Source organism: Heteronotia binoei, chromosome 3 (assembly GCF_032191835.1).
Source record: "Heteronotia binoei isolate CCM8104 ecotype False Entrance Well chromosome 3, APGP_CSIRO_Hbin_v1, whole genome shotgun sequence".
Taxonomy (NCBI): domain Eukaryota; kingdom Metazoa; phylum Chordata; class Lepidosauria; order Squamata; family Gekkonidae; genus Heteronotia; species Heteronotia binoei.
Genome location: NC_083225.1, coordinates 25286624 through 25311969, shown reverse-complemented (window position 1 = coordinate 25311969; position 25346 = coordinate 25286624). Strand labels below are relative to the sequence as shown.

General features: G+C 42.5%; 1 protein-coding gene across 9 annotated transcripts in view; it reads left to right on the top strand.

The window, feature by feature from the left end:
* The first annotated feature begins 7454 nt into the window (after positions 1–7454).
* MBNL2 (muscleblind like splicing regulator 2) overlaps positions 7455–25346 on the top strand; it is a 63283-nt gene continuing 45391 nt past the window's right edge. For all 9 annotated transcript variants that reach the window (XM_060233608.1, XM_060233606.1, XM_060233607.1 and 6 more), the window contains exon 1: positions 7455–8170. In XM_060233608.1, the coding sequence (XP_060089591.1) occupies positions 7997–8170 (174 nt within the window). In that variant the 5' untranslated portion in view covers positions 7455–7996. The remainder of the gene's footprint in view (positions 8171–25346) is intronic.

The following is a 25346-nucleotide window of genomic DNA, read 5'->3' as shown; positions in this document are numbered from 1 at the left end:
ATGCCACTGGTCTCATAAGAACATAAGAGAAGCCATGTTGGATCAGGCCAGTGGCCCATCCTGTCCAACACTCTGTCACACAGTGGCCAAAAAAAGCAGGTGCCATCAGGAGGTCCATCAGTGTGGCCAGGACACTAGAAGCCCTCCCACTGATGCCCTCCAAGCACCAAGAATACAAAGCATCACTGCCCCAGGCAGAGAGTTCCATCTGTACCTTTTGACTAATAGCCACTGATGGACCTCTGCTTCATATGTTGATCCAGTCCCCTCTTGAAGCTGTCTATGCTTGTAGCTGCCACCACCTCCTTTGGCAGTGAATTCCATGTCTTTATGGGAGAGAGCCAGTTTGGTGTAGTGGTTAAGTGAGCGGACTCTTATCTGGGAGAGCTGGGTTTGATTCCCCACTCCTCCACTTGCACCTGCTGGCATGGCCTTGGGTTAGCCATAGCTATTGCAGGAAGTTGTCCTTTCATTGAGGCTTACTTATTTATAAGATACAGCCTTAGCTAGCAGTCATACTCTGTTGGAGTATGATTTACCTCCAACTGCATGATGGCCTGTTAGTCTGGGTGTGTTGTCATTTCAGTTATAATGAGCAAAGCTGCCTTTACCAAATCAGGCCATCGTATGTGGAAATTTGAAAATAAATATTTAGGACAGACGTGTGCCTGCCTGCTCTGCTCACCAACCCCATCGCGTACTGCGCTTCAGTATTTAACGGTAGTTTGAATACTGAACGAGCAGTTCCGCCTCCTGCCCAAACCATTGCTGAAGCAGCAGCAAGAGCGATCATCCTTTCCTGAAAGCTGCAGCCAGAATTAGATTTATAACAAATGTTGTATCCTGTCTTTCGCCCCAACGAGGAACCAAAGCAGCTTACACCATTCTCCTTTCCTCCATTTTATCCTCATAACAACAATCGTGTGAGGTAGGTTAGGCTGAGATCTTTTGACTTGCCCGAGGTCTCTTATGGCACATGGTTTGAGAACTGTTGTATTAGAGGCTGAATAGCCAAGAAGCTAAGCATGGTTGTAAATTGGATGGGACACCACCACCTTCAAGGAAGACCAGGGTCATTATGCAGGCAAAGGCTGTTTGCACATGAATACATGAAGCCACCTTATACATGAAGCCACCTTACACTGAATCAGACGTAGTCCATCAAAGTCGGTATTGTCTGCTTAGACTGCAGCAGCTCTCCAGGGCCTCAGGTTGAGGTCTTTCACATTACCTACTGTCTGATCCTTTTAACCGGAGAAGCTGGGGATTGAACCTGGGACCTTCTGAGTGCCAGGCAGATACTCTTAACACTGAGCCACGGCACTCATCTGTGAGTATCTCTTGCCTTGAAAACCCCATGAGGTAGAACTCCTCCATGAGCTGGTTGCGACTCAACTGTACATTTAACCTTAGTTTCTAATGTAAATTGTAAGTTGTATATTTCCCACACATTCACTGCATTAACATTAAGTCCTATGGTCTAGGATCTGTCATCTCCCCTGTTCTAAAGCAAATGTCTAGCCCAGGGGTGGCCAAACTGTGGCTTGAGGGACACATGTGGCTCTTACACACATACTGCATGGCTCTTGAAGCCCCCACTGCCCCATCAGTCAGCTTGGAGAAGGCAGGGCTCTTTTTCTAGCAAGAGCTCCTCTGCATATTAGGCTGTGCCCCCTGATGTAGCCAATCCTCCTGGAGCTTACATCAGGGGGGCGTGTCCTAATATGCAGAGGAGCTCCTGCTAGAAAAAGCCCTGGGAGAAGACATTTGTCTCTCTTTAAATCACTTTGCCAAGCCAGCTGGCACTTGCTGGAGAATGTATTTAAAGTTAAAGTTGCTTTCTTTCTACCTCTCCGCCTCCCCATTTATTCCTTTCCTCCCTCCTTGCCTAGCGGCTCTCAAACATCTGACATTTATTCTGTGTGGCTCTAACATTAAGCAAGTTTGGCCACTCCTGGTCCTGCCTTGGGGATAGAATATAAATATTTAAAATGTGTAGGCAGTATCTGGTAAAGACTTGAAAATGGAGATGCAGATTGGGTGGGACTGTGTGTTCTCTCTACTGAATTTCTTTGATAGGTGGAAAAAAAATGTGCTTTCTGTTGCAAGATAAAATTGAGAGACCTAAAATAAAATAGGGAACACTGTGCTGGGTTCTTTCCCATGTTTTGTAAGAGTCAAACTGCCTTTAACAATATAAACATTAAAAATTACTCTGCCAAACCTAATGTGGTACTTCAGGAAAGTTAGGGATGCTTTGTTCACACTTCGTTGTCTGTTTTAGCTGATCTCTTGAATTGTTCCAGCAAACAAAAGCGTAATTTTAGTTTGATTTAGAAGGAAGAACTACACTTCATTTGCCAAATGTGTTTTATTTTATGTTTGCTTTGAAACATAAAGATCTCGGTAAATGTTTAAATTCTTTTGTGATGAAAGGCATAATACATGCTAGATCTCCCAACACCACTACTACTAGCACTGTATTAAAATGCTAGGAAGAAACAAAGCCAAGTCACAATCCTCAGGTGGACTTGATTACTCAGCAGTCAAGTTGTTAGGAAGGTTATTTACTTCATTTATATCAATTCCCCTCTCCCCCCACAAAACAGACACAGGAGATCTAAAACATCATATACCTACATCATTCTCCTCATCCTCATTTTATTCTCACCGTGATGCTGTGAGGTACTTTGAACTGACAGTGTGTGACTGGCCCAAGGTCACCCAGCCGGCTTCCATGGCAGCGAGGGAATTTGAACCTGGGTCTCCCATATCCTAGTCTGACACTCTAACAATTATGCACACTGACTGTCAAGAAACAAGGAACCGCAAGGGCAGTGTGATAATAAAGTTCATGAGGTAGAACACTCAATCTTCCCCTTCCTTGCTCAGTTAGACGACCAGAGTGTTGTCATTCTGAGAACATGTCACTGAGGCAACCTCTTGCGTTTTGTCTGCATTTCCATTATGGGGGCATGAGGGATGTCTCACTCCTGTCCCAGCAGGTCTCAAAACACAGTAAATTAGCTGACCGAATACACAATTATCTAGCCTTCTATAAATGATTTCCCCCCCTCTGGAGTGCCTCTGCTATTGTAGCAGCAAAGCCTAGTCCCTTTTCAACTGTTGGTATCTTTCTGCTTTCCTATATGGCCGAAGCTCCACCAGAGCTGTTATCATATAAAGACAGCTTTAGAGTAAACTCAGATTTCCTTAATAAGCTCATTGGTATCCTGTAAATAGCCTGAGACAAGACGGAGCCTTAACCTTGCTTATGGTGACTGCTAGTAGCTCAGGATATCAGATTAAGTAATCCTGGTGAGGAAGACAAGGTTCATTTTAATGAAATTTGTTGTTTGTAGGCCATTCTTTCAAGAAGGGAGGAAACAAAGGAAGGCTTGCTTAAACCTGAGGTAACAAATGACTTTGTTTGATTCCTTGTGCACATTTTGTTGGTTTTGGCCTTTGTAAACTGAAGCTTTGGCTTAAGTCTTTGGCTCAGTTCTAGAGAAGCAAAAGTTCCCTAAATTTCAGAGCCACGAGGAGGGAAAAACCCCATGCTTCCCCCCTCTCTTTCATCTCACTCATTTCAAAAGGCAGAAAATCATATAGGGTTTTTTCCCCATTTACCCCAAATTTCTTAATTTTCCCAATGGAAAAAATGAAAAGATCTTGAGAAATTAAAAAATGAAAACATCTTTTCATGATTTACTTTTGATCGTGTCAGTCCTTGTCTGTAAGAAGCAATTCACTCATTCTAAAAGAAAATATTTCATAGGAGGTTTTTTGTGTGTTAGTGTGAGCATGCGCAACAAAACCTCCCAATTTTTCTGTGGAAAGAGGTGAAGGTCTTCCTCATGAATTTCCCCCTCTGTTTCTTCACAAGTCTAGTCGATCACATATTGTTTTTCCAGTGTTAAATGAAATGTACTTAGAGTTGCAGACTTCTCTTTGCTAAGAGAAACACTTTTATTTCTTGAAAAAAGCAAATTCATAGATTTGCTTGCATAAATAACGTAAACTAAATGGCAAAGCAGCTTATTGGGTACTGGTTATACAGCATTCTAGCTATTAAGAATATTTATTTGCATTGTTTTAGGACTGTCATGCCCAAATACATATTTAATTTTATTTTATTTAAACTCACACTTAGCAAAATCCCAAGAATTCTGGTTGAATGACATACGTTAAAATATATCAAGACTAGAGAAGTGGTGGTTTAGGAGAGTGGGGGGAGGGGAAGAATGTATATGAAGAAGAGCTGGTTTTTATACCCTGCTGTTCTTTATCTTAAGGAGTCTCAAAGTAGCTTACAATCACCTTCCCTTTGCCTCCCCACAACAGACACCATGTTAGGCAGGTGGGGCTGAGAGAGCTCTGAGAGAACTGTGACTGGCCCAAGGTCACCCAGCAGGCTTCACATCGGGGAGTGGGGAATCAAATTTGGTTCTCCAGATTAGAGTCTGCCGCTCTTGACCACTATACCATGCCGGTTCACTATGTTACATCTTCAATTGACTCCGGTAGAAAAAGATCTTGTAAGTGGTGGAGTCCCCCCCCCCCCCGGACATTTGAAGGAACATTAAGAAAAAACTGGAAATATTTTCTCTTTTGGAAAAGAAGTGGTTCCTGTCTTGTGGAACCAGCAGCCTGAAGAGGTCCATGCCTTGTAGAATCTCCCTAGGTTCCAGAGGGCATACAAAACTGCTCTTTTTGGGGTGGCCTTTGGGTGATTGTGATCCGCCAGGGAGCTGGTATATTTCAGCTGTGTCTCCGCCATCCAGGCATCCTTTCCTTCTTGATATTGGATAGATTTTAATGGGAATAGATTTTTTAATTGGTTTATATTTATTTATTGTATCCTTTTATCAGGAGTATTTTAGCCGCTCTGAGTTCTATTCTGGGAGAGGGAGCAGGATATCATCATCATCATGGCTTTTTTGTAGCAGGAACTCCTTTGCATATTAGGCCACACGCCAGTCCTCAAAGAGCTTACAGTAGGCCCAGTAAGAAGAGCCCTGTGAGCTCTTGAAGGACTGGTTACATTGGGGGTGTGTGGCTTAATATGCAAAGGTGTTTCTGCTGCAAAAAAGCCACTGCCACCACCGCTGTCGTCGTCATCATCATCATCTATCTGGAAGGAATGAAGCGTCTGTTACAAATATTTATGGTAGAAGTGGCAAAGTGAAGTGGTATCTTAGGCAGAACTTGTGCCAGCCATATAAGTATATGAAGGGCTTTTTTTGTAGCAGGAACTCCCTTGCATATTGGGCCACACACCCCTGATGTAGCCAATCCTTCTGGAGCTTACAGTGCTCTTCTTACAGGGCCTCCTGCAAGCTCCAGGAAGATTGACTACATCAGGGGTTGTGGCCTAATATGCAAAGGAGTTCCTGCTACAAAAAAAGCCGAGTTAATAATAATAATAATAATACATTTTATTTATATCCCACCCTCCCCACTGAAGCAGGTGCAGGGCGGCTTACAACATGAATTCAATATACAATAAAATCATATAATTCTACATTATAAAACCATCATTTAAACCCACATTTACTAAAATTACATTTATGGTATTATAATTATAGGTCTTTAATAAATTTAATGGCGGATACGTCTACAGCGGATCTATCTTGATACAATGTTAGGCGAAGGCCGTCTTAAAAAGAGTAGTCTTACAGGCCCTGCGGAACTGATCTAGACTCCGCAGGTCCCGTACTTCGTCTGGAAGTTGATTCCACAGGTGTGGAGCTTCGATGGAAAAGGCCTGTTCCCGTGTGTTCTTCAATTTGACCTCCTTCAGCCCAGGGATGTTCAGTTGGTTCTTTCCCACTGACCTCAGTACTCTCTGGGGTTCACATGGGGAGAGACGGTCCCTCAGGTAGGCAGGCCCTCGACCATATAGGGCTTTAAAGGTAATAACCAGCACTTTGTAACGAACCCGGTACACAACTGGCAGCCAGTGCAGCTCGCGCAGCCCCAGCTGTATGTGTTCCCATTTCGGGAGCCCTAACAACAGCCTAGCTGCTGTGTTCTGCACCAGCTGCAGCTTCCGGGTTCGGCACAAAGGCAGCCCCATGCAGAGGGCATTACAGTAATCCAATCTTGAGGTGACCGTTGCATGGATCACTATTGCTAGGTCCCGGCGCTCGAGGAAGGGGGCCAACTGCTTCGCCCGTCTAAGATGAAAAAACGCGGACTTGGCAGTGGCCGCTATCTGGGCCTCCATTGACAATGAAGGCTCCAGTAGGACTCCCAAGCTCTTGACACTGTGCACCACTTTCAGTGGCACACCGTTAAAAACTGGGAGAGGAATTTCTCTTCCCAGAGCGCCACAACCCAAGCAAAGGACCTCCGTCTTTGTTGGATTCAACTTCAACCCACTCAGCCTGAGCCAACCTGCCACGGCTTGCAATGCAAGGTCCAGATTTATTGGGACGCAGTCAGGCCGACAATCCATTAGTAGATAGAGCTGGGTGTCATCTGCATATTGATGACACCCAAGCCCATACCTCCGGGCAATCTGGGCAAGGGGGCGCGTATAGATGTTAAATAACATTGGAGAGAGGACTGCTCCCTGTGGCACCCCACAATCTAGTGAGTGCCTCTGGGACAGTTCTCCCCCGATTGCCACCCTTTGTCCCCGTCCAACAAGGAAGCCACTGTAAGGCCGACCCCCTAATCCCTGCATTGGCGAGCCAGCGGGTCAGTAACCAATGGTCGACTGTGTTGAACGCAGCTGACAGATCTAACAACATCAGCACCGCCACGCCACCTCAATCAAAATGCCGCTGGAGATCATCCACTAAGGCGACAAGCACTGTCTCCATCCCATAACCTGGACGAAAGCTGGACTGGTGAGGATCTAAAATGGAAGCGTCATCCAGAAAACTCTGCAACTGTAACGCCACTGCCCTCTCAATAATTTTACCTAAAAATGGTAAATTCGAGACCGGTCGGTAATTTGCCAATTCGGCCGGATCTGCTGTACTCTTTTTCAAGTATGCAAATTAGTTCATTCAGTTGTGGCAACTGACAAGAGTAGGAGGGATATGTGAATTATTGTTGCTCTGATAGCATGAGGAAGTTATTCTATAATAAAATCATAGAGTTCCGGTGGAATCCTAGAGTGTGGGTCTGGTGCAATGATATCACTTCTGGATTGGCACCAGAAGTAACAGAGCAGTGGTGATTTCCCACCCTCCTCCCACCTAGTAAACAATAGTGGAGGAACAAGGCTGCCCATTTGGAGGTTTCTTGCTGGAGTGGGAGATCTAGCAGCCCTGTTTTTAAGTTTTGTAGTACATTTCCTTATTTTTGTATATAGCTTTTTAAAAGTGTAGCCCATTACAGAGTACTGCTAATGAAGTATAACAGCTTTCCAGGGTGTGTGTGTGTGTGAACCTAGTAAATGTGACTGTTGCTGGAATAATGTTTTTGTTTTGTTTCAACAGGTTGATGAATTGAAAGTGCCTTTGTGGAGTCACTTTGTACAAGAGACAGCATCTGTGTCATTGTTAAGATTTGATTTCTGCCAGCTGAACATTGCTCTTATCTTCTATGTCACCCGTGGCAGTTTACTAGCTGCTTGATCGGAAACCGATTCCAACATTTAAAAAGCCAGAGGAAAAGATTAGATTGGGCATGAAAACCACTGAATGTATAGCTCTCCATGTATAATCGTTGCCAACTCAGAGGACGCAAGAAGCTCAGATGCTGCTGAGGAGCATCGTTGCATGAAAACGAAGCTGAACGCAAGTGTGTCGACAAAACCAATCAACAGGCCAGAAGTGCTATGGAGCATGAATATATTGCAGCCAAAAGTTTACAAGTGGCATATATTGATTGACTGACAGACTTGCTGATAAATAGTTGCTCATTCAGCTCTGTGCACATTGGGCTCCGCTAAACATTTCCTACATCATTACTGCTGGGAGCTCTTAAAGACTTTCGGTCTTGGGGTGATTTCAAGTCACTCTCAAATCAGTTTTACACCATGGCTTTGAATGTCGCTCCCGTCAGAGACACAAAATGGCTGACGTTAGAAGTCTGCAGACAGTTTCAGAGAGGAACTTGTTCACGCTCCGATGAGGAATGTAAATTTGCACATCCCCCGAAAAGCTGCCAGGTTGAAAATGGAAGAGTTATTGCCTGCTTCGATTCTCTAAAGGTGAGAATAAAAAATTTGCATGTGGCAAATGGGAGGTCTATAGCAAATATTTTAAAAGATGTTATTCGTGTTAAAACTGAGATCTGATTGGTCATTAAATCCTGAAAAGTGTCGCACTATTGATGGTATTAAGAAAATACTGTGCCTGTGTGTAGATGAACGCAGAGTCCTTGTAAGGAATTTGCCATGGTCTGAGGCATATACTGCATATAGTAGTCTAATCAGGTCTCATTTTGGACAGGAGCTCATGGACAGAACGCCGGAACCTCTAAATTTTATTGTGGTCTTTCTCCCCTCACCCCCTGGAAAAAAACCTTGCTTCTGGGCTCCATTGTTTAAACCCCCTGTGAGAGTTTTGCTGAGCTCTTAAGTTTTGACAAACTTTCTAATATCTTTCCCCTCAAAAAAAATGGGGAAGTAACCAAAACATATAAAGCAGACAGATGGAAATCTTCATCGTGTCACCGTGGCCACATAGGAGAACGTAATTTTAAAAATATGATGAGAATAAAGTTTTATTATGACAATTACAATTTGAGAAGTATTTTAAGGTAGATGCCAAGCTGATATGTTAGTACACCTTCCGGTGATGGCAGGGATTTGTGGCATATGCAAATGAGTTGTGCTAATTAGCTCTGGCACATCTTTTTCTACAGTATGACCCCTGAATCTAATTAAAGATGTTTAAACCGTATATTGTGAAGTATGTCAGAACGATAAACTATGTTATGTTCCCTGGAAATCGTTATTACAAACTCTGGTTTTGTTCTGGTTTGTAAGAAAAAGGGCAATCCAGAGTTTGTGATTCAGACATACTACCAAACTGATGTTGCATTTAGATGTCACAACAAATGTCTTTTTGTGATGAGCATGAATCTGTCTTGATCGCTGGGCTCATACGCTCCTTCCTCCTTTTAAATATGAAGGGTTATTATTGGCATCTTAGTGTTGGAATCTTTGAATCAAACTCCAGTTTGTCTTGATGGTCAAATGCAGGCATGTAAACAAACTAGAGTTTTTTCATTATCACAAACTAGATTTAAACCTGTGGTCTAGTAAGCATTCTTCTGAATTCCCTCTTTCATTACTACTTATGCTTATTTTTTAAGTATGTAAGAGGTTTTGATGTGCTTTTGCATGAAAATACCCTAAGGGGTTTTGTTTTTTGGGGGGGAACAAGTGTATCAAGAGACATAATTGGGTTCCTGCACTTTTTCATGTTTCCTTGCCAAGTTTAGTTGGCTAAATATATGTTGCATGCCTGCAAAACCCTAGAGCCGCATGAGAATTTATTTATTTGTATATTTAATTCATTTGTACCTTACCTGCAGGGCTGGCGCTGGGGGTTCTGCCACCTCTGACTTCCAGTGTTGTCTGTGCCCAAGTTGTGAGGTCAGCCTTAGTCGGCCTGCCCTGCTTCTTGCAGCCTTTTGTTCAGATACAGCATAAGAATTAAAGAGTTTTGGCAGTGCTCTTTTATTATGAGTTGGGGTTTTCTGACACCAGCTTGTTAAAATTCTTCTGCTAGTTACACTTAAAAAAAATGTTGTATGAATATTAGAGAATAGGACTGATTTTTGCTTTATTATATCTAATGCAGGGGTGTCAAACATGTGGTCCAGGGGCCAGTTTAGGCCCCCGGAAGGTTCCTATCAGGCCCGTGAGCAAGTCTGCTTTCTTCTCCCTCTCTCTTGCTTCCTTCTATGTCACAGCTTGCTTTGCCAGGCTTGCTTAATCGCACAGGAGCTACAGAGCAAAGCCGCTTTTCCTTCTATTGGCTGTGGCTCCACCCCCTCATCCCCTGGAGAGGGAGGGAAACAGCCAGAGCTTCCTTTGCCCAGTTTCCTCAATCACATAGGAGAGATACAAAACCTTTAATTGTGTTTGTCGGTTTCCCTTATACATTTTATACCTCAGCTACGTGGCATGACATTTTATGAGACACATGGCCCGGCCTAACTGGGTCTCATTTATGTCAGATCCGGCCCTCATAGCAAATGAGTTTGACACCCCTGATCTAATGTGTTTCCACAAGCACTTGTCTCTTTGCTAGAAGCTCAGGTTTTGAGCTCCTTCTATGATATGTTTTTCTTCCCCTTCAGTGCTTCTTACAAGTAAAATGTTTAGGCACATGGAAGGCACTTAAAGACAGCGTGTGTCACACTGCCAATATGCCTGTTCAGCAGAACTGTGGAAGCTAGTCAGGCAGACTTTACAAGGCAAGAGAAATAAGCACTGATTTCAACCTTCTTCTTTTTTTTTAAGTTGGTCTTCAAACATACAGAAAGATCTGAAGAGACGTAGCTCTTAAAAGGAGGGGGAAATAACCTCAGAATTGGCCCTCAGAAGGAGAAAGGGTCAGGAAAATAAGTAGACTTTGTTATCTACAAATCCTTCACACAAATAATTGTCATGGCACCATGTCCTATTAATGGCTTTAATCCCTGGATTATCATATTGAATGTAATAGGGTCTCTGGAGAGTCTTTCGTTCTGTAAGTCAGTGGTAATAAGCATATTTTTATCACACTGCATCCTAACCCTTTGGTCTTCTTAACATATATGAATTGTGTTTAAGCCATTTGCTACCCCGTATGGTATGCCTTTTCACTCAAGCCCCTACTTAACCTCCTTGCTCCATTAATATCAAAATGTTCCCTTTCTGGTTACTGCCAAAATCTCTTACTTCTTTCCCATTGCGCTTTTGGATGTCTACTGAAGATTGTAAACTAATGTGTATGGATTGAAAGCAATATTCCTCTAGGGTGAGCTAGCTCACAGTTTTTTAGCCTCCAGCTCACACATTTTTGTCTTAGCTGAAGGAAAATGGCCCCCGAGCAAACTAATTTATGCAGTGGCTCACAACTTTAATGCCAGTAGCTCACAAAGTAGAATTTTTGCTCATAAGGCTCCATAGCTTAGAGGGAATATTGGTTGAGAGAGCACTTTTTTGGGGGGGGTAGTTAAAATTGGATACTTTCTGTATAAATGGAACATTAAGTACCCTGAGACTTCTTTAGAAATCGATGTTAGTAACTTTTCATCACCTTCCTCATTCTCAGTTTGAGGCTTCAAACCCCTCATAGTTCTATATAATTCATCTGCAGTGAGATTTTACTTTTGAAAGCGGTGTCATGCATGAAAATATCAACTCAAAACCAAGGGGAGTGCTGAATTGAAAAGCTTTTTGATGCTACACAGAAAGTGTAGCAAAAGAACATACTGATTTTTTTTCTGGATTTATTTGCAGTCATACGGCAGTGTTACAAATATGATCGCTGTAGTTAGATTTAGCCATTATCTAAATGTGGCCACTGTTCATTGATCAGGTTGAAGTTAAGTAAAAATCTTATGTGTGGAAATGCACCCAACAAGAAAGAGATACAAGGATAGAGAGTGATTGGGGGGTGGGGGTGGGAATCACTGAGGTGAATTTTATCTGCCATAAATGACTAAAGGGCCTTAGACCAAGAGAGCTACAGCAAGAACATCACCATACAAAACTATATATCCCAAAACTATAGTTTTCAACCTCCAGATGGAGCCTGGAGACTGCTCGCTAATACAATTGATCTCTGGACAACTGAGATCAGTTCTCTGTCAGTGTTCCCTCTAAGCTGAGTTAGTGTGAGCTAGCTCACAGTTTTTAGTCTCCGGCTCGCACATTTTTGTCTCCGCTCAGGAAGGATGGCCCCAGAGCAAACTAATTTATGCAGTAGCCAAATTGCTTGCGCACAACTTTAATGCCAGTAGCTCACAGAGTAGAATTCTTGCTCACAAAACTCCACAGCTTAGAGGGAACACTGTTCTCTGCTGCTGTGGCAGATAGATTCTGTGACACTGTATCCTGCTAAGGTCCTTCCTTCCCCAAACCCTGCCTTCCCCAGACCCCACCCCCAAAATTTCTAGGCTCACAAGTTGGAAAACCTACCTACAACCAGGGGTGGAATTCTAGCAGGAGCTCCTTAGAATATTAGGCCAAACACCCCTGATGTAGCCAATCCTCCTGGAGCTTACAAAAAAAGAGCCTTGTAAGCTCTTGGAGGATTGGCTACATCAGGGATGTGTGGCCTAATATGCAAAGGAGCTCCTGCTAGAAATCCATCCCTGCCTACAACTGATGTACAGCTATATACTATAACTGACACTTGGTAGGCAGGAAATGTGTAGACTGCAAGGAAATGACTGTACCGGATCCCCAGGATAAGTACCTTTCAGGATTACCTTAAAATGGTTTCGTTAGGAATATTATCTGAAAAATTATGCATTCAGATTTGAAGGTTATCTGGTCTCTGAGAAAGCTATAGATTGACCACTTCTAAGTATAGAAGACTAAAAATGGCAGCCCTTCCTCTCTTTTACTCTAGTATGATTCCAGAATAATTGCACTGACTACAATACAGCTTAACTGAGTCTGTAAGAGAATAAATGGTTGAGGAGATTTGTATGCTAAACTTTTAATTCTGCATCACACACACAAAACGGACACCAAATATTTGAGACTTAATAGTTGGGGATTAAATGCATAATGTTCCCTTAGCATTGTTGCTTAGCAGCAGAAGTGGTATACTAGCGACAAAGAGCTGGAGCTCTATGTTGACGTGTTCTGCAGAGAACAGGTTAGAGATACTAAACTTAGCAGTAAGTCGTGATATTTCCCAGTAGAATGTATGGTTAAGAGATAGCATTTCAGATATAATTGTAAGCATTGATGCATATGACATAATGCAATAATGTTTAGAACTGCTGCTGGAAATTATGTAGGATTGGTTCCTGCATCTCTTTTCTGATAACCATGGCTAATAAATGTTATAAATAAATAAATAATATGAGCAGGGCTTTTTTTTTGTAGCAGGAACTCCTTTGCATATTAAGCTACCCACCCCTCCTGTAGCCAGTCCTCCTGGAGCTTACAGTAAGCCCTGTACTAAAAGCCCCGTAAGCTCTTGAAGGATTGGCTACATCAGGGGTGTGTGGCCTAATATGCAAAGGAGTACCTGCTACAAAAAAAGTCCTGAATATTAGTTGAACAGAGATTTGATTGGGTGAATGAGTTACCCTGAACACAATTAGAGAAACCTCTTTTAGAATCTTGGTGAAAAGCAGGATTTGGGAAGCATACAAGTTAGCCTGAAAGGAATGGTGTGTTGAAGTCTAGGAAGAAAAAAAGAGAGGTTTTATTGTTATAACATAATATGGAACCAAAAAACAGTTTGCTTACAATTTAAGAATGTCGAGATCTAGAGGCATGCATTATGAAATTCCTCTGCTGAAGGTATACATGGAAATTGCTGGTTAACAGATAATTACAGTGATTTCTCATAATGGTAATCCGTGTTCCCTCTAAGCTGAGTTACTGTGAGGTGGCTGACAGTTTTTTAGCCCCTGGCTCACACATTTTTGTCTTAGCTCAGGAAAAATGGCCACAGAGCAAACTGATTTATGCAGCTGCTCACAACTTTAATGCCAGTAGCTCACAAAGTAGAATTTTTGCTCACATGACTGCTCAGTTTAGAGGAAACATTGATGGTAATACAAATCTGAGAATCTTAGATATTATAGAACCTCCCATGCTAGAACATTCCATGTTGCTTTTCCTCTTTGGGTAGGGTTGCCAACTCCAGGTTTAGAAATACCTGGAGATTTGAGAGTGGAGCTTGAGGAAGGTGGGCTTAAGGTAGGGGAAGAACCTTGATGGTGTCTAATACCATACCATCCACCTTCCAAAGCAGACATTTTCCCCCGGAGAAGTGAAACAAGCATTTTAAATAAATAATGTATGTAAAATAAAATCTATGTAGTCTGGAGATCAGCTGTAATTTTGGGAGACCACCAGTCCCCACCTGGAGATTGGCAGCCCTGTCTCTGAGTGCTTATCATTATCATCATCACCACCAGGCTTCTGTTTTTTCTTTGATTCTCTGAATTTTAAGTGAATTGCACCAAGTGGTCCAATTCTATGGGCCCCTGAACAAGGTGCCCTCAGTCATCCCGTCTGCAGAACTGTGCCCTGCCCTCACAAAGGAGGGAGAGAACAAAGCAACTAGAGAGCCAGTTTGGTGTAGTGGTTAAGTGTGCAGACTCTTATCTGGGAGAACCAGGTTTGATTCTCTACTCCTCCACTTGCACCTGCTGGAATGGCTTTGGGTCAGCCATAGCTATCACAGATCTTGTCGTTGAAAGGGCAGCTTCTGGGAGAGCTCTCTCAGTCCCACCAACCTCGCAGGGTGTCTGTTGGGCGGGGAGGAAGGTAAAGGAGATTGTGAGCTGCTCTGAATCAAAGTCGAGGGCGGGATATAAATCTAATGTCGGCGTCTTCTTCCTCCTCCCCCCCCCCCCGGCAGTGACATTCCTCCCTTCCACTTGGTTCTAACTGAACATAACATAAGAACATAAGAGAAGCCATGTTGGATTAGGCCAGTGGCCCATCCAGTCCAACACTCTGTGTCACAGAGTGGCCAAAAAACCCAAGTGCCATCAAAAGGTCCACCAGTGGGGCTAGAAGCCCTGGCACTGTGCCCCCCCAAGCACTAGAATACAGAGCATCACTGCCCCAGACAGAGAGTTAAGAACATAAGAACATAAGAGAAGCCATGTTGGATCAGGCCAATGGCCCATCCAGTCCAACACTCTGTGTCACACAGTGGCCAAAAAAATTATATATATACACACACACACACACACACACACACACTGTGGCTAATAGCCACTGATGGACCTCTGCTCCATATTTTTATCTAAACCCCTCTTGAAGATGGCCATGCTTGTGGCAGCCACCACCTCCTGTGGCAGTGAATTCCACATGTTAATCACCCTTTGGGTGAAGAAGTACTTCCTTTTATCTGTTTTAACCTGTCTGCTCAGCAATTTCATCGAATGCCCACGAGTTCTTGTATTGTGAGAAAAGGAGAAAAGTTCCAACAATAAGCTGTGGCTAATAGCCACTGATGGACCTCTGCTCCATATGCTTACCCATTCCCCACTGGGTCAGTCTCTCTTGGCCTGTGGAGAAGGTTCCCAGCAGGCATGAGTCTCTCCCAGTTCGGAGACAGCTGTAGGTCTGGTTGCCTTGTTCTCTCCTTCCTTTGTGAGGGTGGGGCACAGTTCTGCAGATAGGATGACTTGACGGCACCTTGTTCAGGGGCCGCTTGCTTCGGTTCGCTTGAAATGTCAGGGTGGAGGGTGTCTTTAGTGCTTAGGAAGCACTAGCTCCCCAGCAGTTGTGGTATCATTTTGTTGAAAAATAGCCTTCCCAGTCTGTGAGCGTAACGTTAAAATCAAGTCTCAATGTAATGCTCTCCTATCAAGCCCTTGCAGAGCCTTGTTTCAAATTTGCATTTGCTGGATTTCTTAACTTGCATCCATGAGATAAGAAAATTATCTTTAAATGAGTGTAATGCACCTTTTAATAGCGAGTCGCGAATGTTACTGGAAGTCACCTACCTTGCCAGCTTATTTTCAATTGCAAAGGAAGTTCTCCATTAACTCTTGATTGGGGAGGGGGTGGCTATAGACAGATGAGAGCTTCTATCTCAGGTGCTATTATGTACTGGGGACTTCCCATGTTAGAGCCAGTGCATAGATGCATTATCTTACACTGTGCCTGGCATTGCTGGCTGCAGGGGTGGAATTCTAGTAGGAGCTCCTTTGCATCCTAGGCCACACACCCCTGATGTAGCCAATCCTCCAAGAGCTTACAAAGCTCTTTTCTGTAATCTCTTGGAGGACTGGCTACAGCAGGGGTGTGTGGCCTAAGATGCAAAGGAACTCCTGCTAGAATTCCACCCTGACTGGTTCCCAAGGCAACTGGAGCGTACCTCAGAACCCTCTGCCATTGAAGATTTGGGGGCACTGGTCCTGGTTGCAGGCTGCTAATGCATCACACGGCTGGTTTCTTTTTCGTTTTTGCAGTACCTGATTTATGTACAGACAGACACATTTTTGCACGCATTTTAAGCTTAACTCTCTATACTTTGCTTTAAAATTGTTAAAAGTATAAAAAGTTCTCCGTCATAACAGATGTGGCAGAAACATTTTCAGCTGGTGTTTTGTGTTGCATAATACCGAATGAAATTCTTGAAGAGGGCTTTTTGAAAACATTAGATTAAAAGGACTTGGACCAAGGAGAATAGAACCAGCAGGTACAATCCCACTTTCCCTTTATTCACTTAGACTGCTGTGTGTACTTTTGAATATCTGTACAGCCCTAGAAAGAGGAGCCCCATGGCGCAGAGTGTTAAAGCTCCACTACTGCATTCCAAGCCCTCTGCTCACGACCTGAGTTCGATCCTGGCGGAAACTGGGTTCAGGTAGCCGGTTCAAGGTTGACTCAGCCTTCCATCCTTCTGAGGTTGGTAAAATGAGTACCCAGCTTGCTGTGGAGGAAAGTGTAGGTGACTGGAGAAGGCAATGGCAAACCACCCATTAAAAAGTCTGCCATGAAAACGTCGTGATATGGCGCCACCCCAGAGTCGTAAACGACTGGTGCTTGCACAGGGGACTACCTTTTTTTCCTTTACAGCCCTAGAAACACTGTCCCATAGTGAGTCTAACAATTCTAATTAACCATCCAATGATCAATTCTGTGACACTACATTGCTACCACATGTGTTCCAGCCCAAATATTCTGTATGCAATGTGTCCATCTTCAAGAAGGGAATGGATAAGCATATGGAACAGAGGGCCATCAGTGGCTATTAGCCACAGCTTATTGTTGGAACTCTCTGTATGGGGCAGTAATGCTCTGTATTTTTGTGCTTGGGGGGGGGGGGCACAGTGGCAGAGCTTCTAGCCCCACTGGTGGACCTCTTGATGGCACTTTTTTTTTTGTCACTGTGTGACACATAGTGTTGGACTGGATGGGCCATTGGCCTGATCCAAGATGGCTTCTCTTATGTTCTTATATCCCTGTGAATATGGGAATCTTCTGAAATTAGAGTGAGAGGAGGTAGGGTGTGTGTGTGTATTTGAGAGAGAGAGCATATTTCACCTGGTCTTACTCATTTCTTGTCTCTTTTCTAACTCTAGAGCTTACACCCCTGTAGAACTTGAATGTTTTGACTTATGCAACTATAAAGAATTTGTACTAATGATATTTCCATCACAAACCTTATGTAGCAACATATTCTGAGGAATTGTAGAGGGGAACTGTAGGATCCAACCCCAAATACTGTTATGTGTATTGGATTCTCTAGCAGGAATAGATCTACAGATGAGACCGCTCATCAAGTAGCAGAATCATTTCTTAGGCTTCTATCCCCCCCCCCTTTTTTTTTACTTTTTTGCAGCTGTAGTAGCTCTAGAAACTTCAGGATATTCAAGATTCACTGGCTTGTAACAGCTTGTCCTAGTAATTATAGATTTGTTTCAAATTGTAGCCTTCTACTAACCACAGAAGCTGTCATCTTGAATTGAACTGAACCATTAAGTGTGTAATATAATGAAGTCGATTGTTTAAACAAAATCACAAAAATACATTACGGTCTCTTTTTTTTTACCCTCTTCTGTTTAAATTTAAGTTTGAAGCTTTTTTTGTTTAACCTGAATATTTGTTGCCAAGTGATATTACCCATTAAGCAGTATTTTCCCTCATTATTACACAGTTAGGGATTTAAAGAAATATTTTTAGTAGTACTTTTGTTTTTTCTGGAGCAAATTTGTGTGGAGAAATTTGTGCCTAAAGGACAAAAATGGCCATCCTATTATTCAAATAGTTAGAATAGTTTAAGAGGACTTGTCCTGTCCTGTGAAGTTCTAAGTTGCAGTTAGGCGTTGCTGATGTGAGTGATGTATAAGTAGTGATCAAATCAGAAATAAATTTCACCAGCCTCAGTAAATATTTCAAAACTCCCAACACTACAGGGTGCATTATGGTAGTGGTTTATAGATTGATTTATATTGCCAGTGTTTCCTATCTGCTAATAAAGCAGCTTTGTGGTCATGTGTGAGATAAAATTTTGTTGAAACAGTTCTATTAATATTGCTAGAAATAATCTGTAGAAATTATCTGCAGTTATATGTCACTGAAAGCTGTTCCTCACTCTTAAAGGACCACTGAGTGTAATTATTCTTCTAAAGATTTAAAACCCTTAGAATCCGTACTTGAAGCAAGGGGGTAGGTTCCACCCTCCAAATCCAAGGTTGCGTAGTGATCAATTTGTGTGAATATTTTCTTCTGCTAGAGGGTACTCATCTATCATCATTTCACTATGACTCACTGCTAGAAGACTGGGGAGGGGAAAAGGTTTTGATCAAGTATATTAGTTATTTTTAAGATAATGTAAAAAAAATATGGAAAACACTGTGAACTCAAGGGGCCGAGATGAATCACAGTTCAAGCTTTATTGTATTTTTAACTAAAGTCTCTTTTAGATGTGACATGGCAAAAAGGGAAGCTTGGAATAAATAATTAAATCTCCCTAGTTTTAAGAGAACAGCTCTGTGGTAGAGAAAGAGTAACACTGTTGTAGACAGTGCAGAAATGAAAGACAAGGGAGTTGCCAGTTTGGTCAAGGTTTGATTTTCTGACTAAACTACTCATTTACTCATATTATGGACTTCCTTCTAGGTAGCTTTATATATATTTCTGGAGTCATCTGACTAGTTATCCTAACTAGAGCTGCTTCTACACAGAAGTTTTGGTCCAGTTTTTTGCCTAAACTTTTTTTTGCCAGGGGCAGGGGAGTATAACATCATATTCTATAAGCTTCCACATCCCTTCTTTCACCACACTTCGGTGCAGAATTTCCCAAATCAGCTTGCAATAGTCTTTTGGTGATAATTGCAGTTAGGGGTGGAATTCTAGCAGAACTCCTTTGCATATTAAGCCACACACCCCGATGTAGCCAGTCCTCCAAGAGCTTACAAAAAAGAGCCTTGTAAGCTCTTGGAGGATTGGCTACATCAGGGGTGTGTGGCCTAATATGGAAAGGAGCTCCTGCTAGAATTTCACCCCTGACTGCAGTCAAAGCAACTTTGCATGCTTTCATGTCAGGAAAGTGCACTTTTTTTGGTAGGTCTCGTCCAAGTCAGCACCATTTTTCTTGCCTCAATCCCTCATGGTTGCCCCACCCCCCCCGTGATAGTGGAGGTCTTGGGTGGCTAAACTTGCTTAATGGAAGAGCCACATAGAATAAATGTCAGATGTTTGAGAGCTGGGAGGGAGGGTGGAAAGAAAGGAAATAGATGGTGGAGGGAGAGGTGGAATGAAAGCAACTTTAATTTTAAATACATTCTCCAAGCTGCTTACCAATGGGGGTGGTGAGGTATTCAGGAGCCACACAATATGTGTGAAAGAGTCACAGGTGGCTCCCAAACTACAATTTGGCCACCCTTGATTTAAGCTTTTCGGGTTTCGCCCTGAGCCTGCCTTTGGCGGGGGAGGGCGGGATATAAAAATAAATTTTTTATTATTATTATTATTATTATTATTATTATTATTATTATTATTATTATTATTATTATTATTATTATTATTATTATATTTGTTCTTAAATATAACTCTTAAGAGTTGTACTCAGACTTCTAATATACAACACGCACCGTATAATTAAACGTATTTTCGTATATATTTCGTATATATTTGAACTTATGTTTACTTTTTCCTAAACAAATCATACTTTTGATAAGCTGCCTTTTTATCTTGCCTCCATGTTACTTAGAGGCTATTATACTTTGTGTCATGTAAATGAATATTATACTATGTATATCTACACAGTAGTTCAGGAGAAAAACTGCTTGAACTAAATTGGGAAGGTGTCAGTTTGTATGTTCCCTGGAATTCTTGCTGTCTTGAGAACAGAAAGAGGTAAGTTTAAGGACGCTACCTTGATTTTGGTGCCAGTTTGAAATCTGATTGAGCTCATTCATGCACTGCAAGTCACCCTGGAGCTTTTTTAAAGTGTGTGACAAAGTATCTCTGTATAAAAGAAAAATAAGAAATATGAAAATAAAATATAAGAAAAAGAAAAAAATATTTTTTGGGGGGGATCACATTATTTATATATAATGTGTAACTTTTAGAAAATTTATTCAATAGATTTTTCACCCATAAGATAGTGCTTGTAGGAGAGGGGTTGTGTGAGGTTTTGCCAAGTAATACTCATATAGAGTTCATCTGGAAAAGCATACATGAAGCTTTATTGATATGTTACCCAGGGCTTTTTGTGTATCAGGAGCTCCTTTGCATATTAGGCCACACACCCCTGATGTAGCCAATCCTCCTGGAGTTTACAGAAGGCCTGGCACTAAGAGCCCTGTAAGCTCTTGGAGGATTGGCTACATAAGAGGGGTGTGGCCTAATATGCAATTAATTTCCTGCTACCAAAAAGACCCTACCAGTTCAGACCTCCCCTTATGGGGCCTTGGCAGAAGTGAAAGCGAGCATCAGACAGCATTGAGTAACTCAGGAAAGTGCAAACTTCCCCTCTCGCCTCCCAACTTTCTCACACATAACAGTTCAAACAGAACAGTTCAAAGGAAACCCATCTCCTTATCTTCCTGGTAAATTAAGGCCATTCTCAGCCCTGTTTCCAGATGGTGGAGAGGAAGGAGGGGGAAGCCCTCTTATTCTCCACTGTGAGAAACAAAATAGCTTTCTACAGGCCATCTATTATACAGAATATATAATGTTCTGTATGTTTCTACAGAACATTATATATTCAACACATCACAATATAGGAACCACTCATGAAGGAAGACAGGGCAGGATACATTGCATGGGATTCTTACAGGTTGAACAGTCCATTCAAGTCATGAACCTGGTGGGGAATGTAGCAGAAGTTTTCCAAAACTAGTAAATGAAATTAAGTAATGTGAATCTAAATTAACAAGGTCAGGCCTTTGCCTTGATCCTGGCTCTTTGACAGACAAGAGAAAAAAGCGGTTTGCACTTTACTTCCACAGAGGAAAATGGCCTAACCAATAAAGCCTCACTGGTATAATCTTTTGAACATTAATATTTGCTTTGCCCCACCATATTTCACCTGCTCAGCTCCCGCAGCCTTCACCACTGTCTTCCTCCCTTACATTCTTGAGGCTGCAGTATTCGGAAGAAGAAGAATGCAGATTTATACCACGCCCGCCTCTCTGAATCAGAGACTCAGAGCAGTTTACAATCTCCTATATCTTCTCCCCCCACAACAGACACCCTGTGAGGTAGGTGCGGCTGAGGGTTCTCACAGAAGCTGCCCTTTCAAGGACAACTCTTACATAGCTATGGCTGACCCAAGGCCATTCCAGCAGCTGCAAGTGGAGGAGTGGGAAATCAAACCTGGTTCACCAAATTGTTTGGAACGCAGGGGGACAGTTTCAGAGGAAGTAGTGCGTAGATTCAGACTGTAATTTTATACACACCTGTTTTTGAATAAATGTGCATACGTTCAAGCTGTTCTTAACTTTTGAGTAAAGCCTGTTGAAGTCAGTGGGACATTGAATAAATATGCTCAAAAGCTGGAAATGTATAATCATTCAGGGCTTTCTTTGTAGCAGGAATTCCTTTGCATATTAGGCCACAGACCCCTGATGTAGCCAATCTTTCTGGAGCTTACAGTAGGCCCTGTACTGAAAGCCCTGTAAGCTCTTGGAGGATTGGCTACATCAGGGGTGTGTGGCCTAATATGCAAAAGTGTTCCTGCTACAAAAAGCCCTGTGTACCATTATTCACTGGAAGCAAGTACCACTGAGCTCAGTGGAATTTTCTCAGGGATAGAAATATGTAAGATCAGACTGCCCTGACCCGGATAACACAGGCTAGTCAGATCTCGGAAGCTAAGCGGGGTCAACCCTGGTGAGTATGTAGATGGGAGACCACTGAAGAAGTCCAAAGTTGCTATGCGGAGGCAGACAATGGCAAACCCACTCTGAAAGTCTCTCGCCTTGAAAACCCCCAGGAGTCGCCATGAGTCAGACTTGAGAGCACTTCCTGCACATGCGCAGGATCAGACTGTGGGGATGCATTGCTTCTGTTTGGAGAGATGTTCTTCTTTTTCCCCTGGTTGCAGCTGCTGTGGGTCTCCCATGCAGGGAGGTGAGTGGAAGGGTGAAGGAGTTCTTCCCTCCCTGAAAAGACCAACTGGGCTAAGAAATAGAGCCAACGGAAAGGGGTGAGCGGAAGAGACCTGCAAAAAAATTCCGCACTTTTGTTTTGCTTTGTGTCATTCAGAGCTGTATGAGAGGGCCCACAACCCGCCCTTTGATGCTCAACCATGCCTTGTCAATTCCTGCTCTGTCCTATCTCAGCTAATGTGAATTGTGGGGAACTCTTATCTTCTGTTCTAAATGCTGATGGGCAGCACCTGATAAAAATTATTATTATTACCTGTTTATTTATTTATATTCCACCCGTTCCCCGTAGGGGCTCAGGGCGGAGTACAACATAAATAGTAAAATCACAATAAAATCAGCATAACAATAAAACAGCATTACAGTAAAACCAATTTCAGTATACCGTCCAACAGAATAGTTCAGCAGGACCAGATGGCATAACAATACAATGCAGCAAAATGTCTTTATTAACTTTCTGAAGCGTTATGTATTCCTACCACCCGCATGGCATGCCTCCTATTTCCACTTTCTCCTGGTAGCAGTCTCTATCGCAGGATGTACATAATGGCTTAATTTTGGGAGGATGGGGTACATGTATGGGCTTTAGTGCTAGACAAGAATTTTAGAAAAAAAAACATGAAGGGTAAGAATTCTATTTTAGTCTAAAAGGACCATCCTGGAAGTTAGAGATAAGTTTGTCTTCCCCCATTCCAGCATCTGTAACTGAGAGGACCTGCCGTTCCCATTAGGCAATATCTACAGTGGCAGCATACAGTTTCTCTACTAAATCTAGTATCCTTTCACAATCATCTTTTAGAACACATGTAAACTCTTGCCAGGAGTTAGAATCTCCCATTTAAAAGTGTACATGAAAATGGCCTATTTTTCTCCCTCCTTCCAATTTTGGCCGTATATAAAGGTTCTCCTTTATTTTTAATTTTTTTCCTATGCATTTTTCATCATTTTCCCAGTAAACAGGACTGTCTCATATTCTTTCTCTTGTTGGCAAAACTTGGCAACTAAAACCATGCTTTGTTAATAATACAGCTGTAGTTTTAACGTTGGCATTAAGTGAAACTCCCCTCCCCCTCTTTTTAACTTCACAAGAAGATTACTCTTCCAACCCCGCCCCCCGTTATGAAACATCTTCTTCTTCGCCTCCTCCTCTCCCCTTTGTATGGAAAACTATTTTCTGGAATACTATTGTATGGGAAATGACTTTTTGCCTACTTAATGAAAAAGGAATCATAATGTAATATAAAGCTTCTGTATATTGTTCATAAAACAATAATGCTCACAAGCTCTTGATGAAATCAGACTTGCATTGTGCCAGACAGTACATGCATAATAAAAACTGAGACCTTAAGGCTGTAGAACAATCCATTTGTTTTACTATCTAAACTGGACACTGCATGATATTGTACTGTCTATCAAATGTATATTCTGCTTTCCCACTGTTAGGTAATCTGAAAGGGCAAGGTTCATACAAGCAGTTGGTAGGCCTCAAACTTCCATAGATCCTGTCCACCTCTCCAAACTGAATAAACTGAAAAATATCTCACACAATTGGGCAAGTTGGCACCCTGGCACCATCCTACCCTATAGCCCCAAATGTAGAGTCAGTACATAATGCAAGATTTTATCTCCAAAGTGCTGAGTAAAATCGTCACAGTGGGCCATCAAGCAGACCGCCTCCTCCTGCAGACTAGGTCACAGCAGGCCTCTGACCATCTGGAACAGTTCTGCTGGCCAACAGCGTGCAGATGCAATGCTGGCACAAAAGTGTTGGTTTCTTGGTTGCCGTCTCTGCCACAGAGTATGCTTTAAAATGAGGTTTTGCCCGTATCCTATTGGATTCAGCCCAAGTCGTCTTCCACTGTTTCTGTAGCCTTGTCTTCTCATTGCCTTCAGTCCCTCAGTAAACCAAGGGGCTTTCTGGGCTCTAAGACTTGAGAGAGGGTGTTTAGGCGTGATTGTGTCAATTGCCCAGGTCATTTCCTCATTCCAGAGGTCAACCAGGACGTAGACAGGAGCACCAACCGTATCAACAGAAAGATCCCCTAGAACCATCAGAAAGCCATTTGGATGCATCTGGCTCCAGAGATGGATTGTCTTAATAGGTGCTTTGTGGGGGGGGAACAGTGGGAGGGCTTCTAGTGTCCTGGCCCTACTGGTGGACCTCCTGATGGCGCCTGGTTTTTTGGCCACTGTGTGACGCAGAATGTTGGACTGGATGGGCCATTGGCCTGATCCAACATGGCTTCTCTTATGTTCTTATCCCCCCCCCTCATCCTTGCAGAGTGATCCATCTATGATAGCTTGTGCAATATGATAGCTTGTGCAAGGTTTGGATCCAATACTCTGTTTTCAAGTAAGTGTCCCTGTTTAGTGTCCTTGCGTATTTCCAGAGGGTGCCAAACAGGAACTCTTAATTACAAAGCTGTTCCCTTGTCCCTAAGCCAGGGGTCTCTAATAATTAAAGAGCAAAACTATAGTAGAATTCAGAGCAAGGGGTCAACAAATATCCAACATAAAAGCATTTGTGCTGCATAACAAGGATATTTAATTTTGTTGCTTGATAATATAAAGGCTGTGCTTACTGGCAATGTCGTGCGCTAAAACAAGCCATTGCTACGCATGCTGGCTCAGGAAATACATGAATTAAAACATTGGAAGCTTGATTTAAATCCATGATTTGTTGGGTTTTCTTCTTCTTGATGATTTAATATATAATTTAAAGTAGTGTTTTGTGGATTTCTTATTTAACTCAGTCCCCTCCTGCTTTTTTTAATGGTAATGCATAAACTAGCTCTTCTTTACTAAGGAATCAACTGTGGATTTTCTCTTCAGTTGTGGCTGCTGCAGTTGGAGTGAGGGAGGAGGGGAGTCAGTCCCTGGAGCTGGGACTAAGATAGACCACAACTTTATCAAATCTAAAAAAAAATAGCTGGTGATGAAACACCAGCTCCTAGCTTGTCTGCCGGAGCATTGTAAAGGTTGAGAAAGGCGTGAGGCAGCATTCCGCATTGAGTAGTACTGTCAAGTCTGCTTCAACTCTGGTCAAGCTGTGTGTCATCTTTGGTTCAGGGGAAAGCATTCTGGGTAAAAGCCATACTGTATGCCAATGCTGCTAG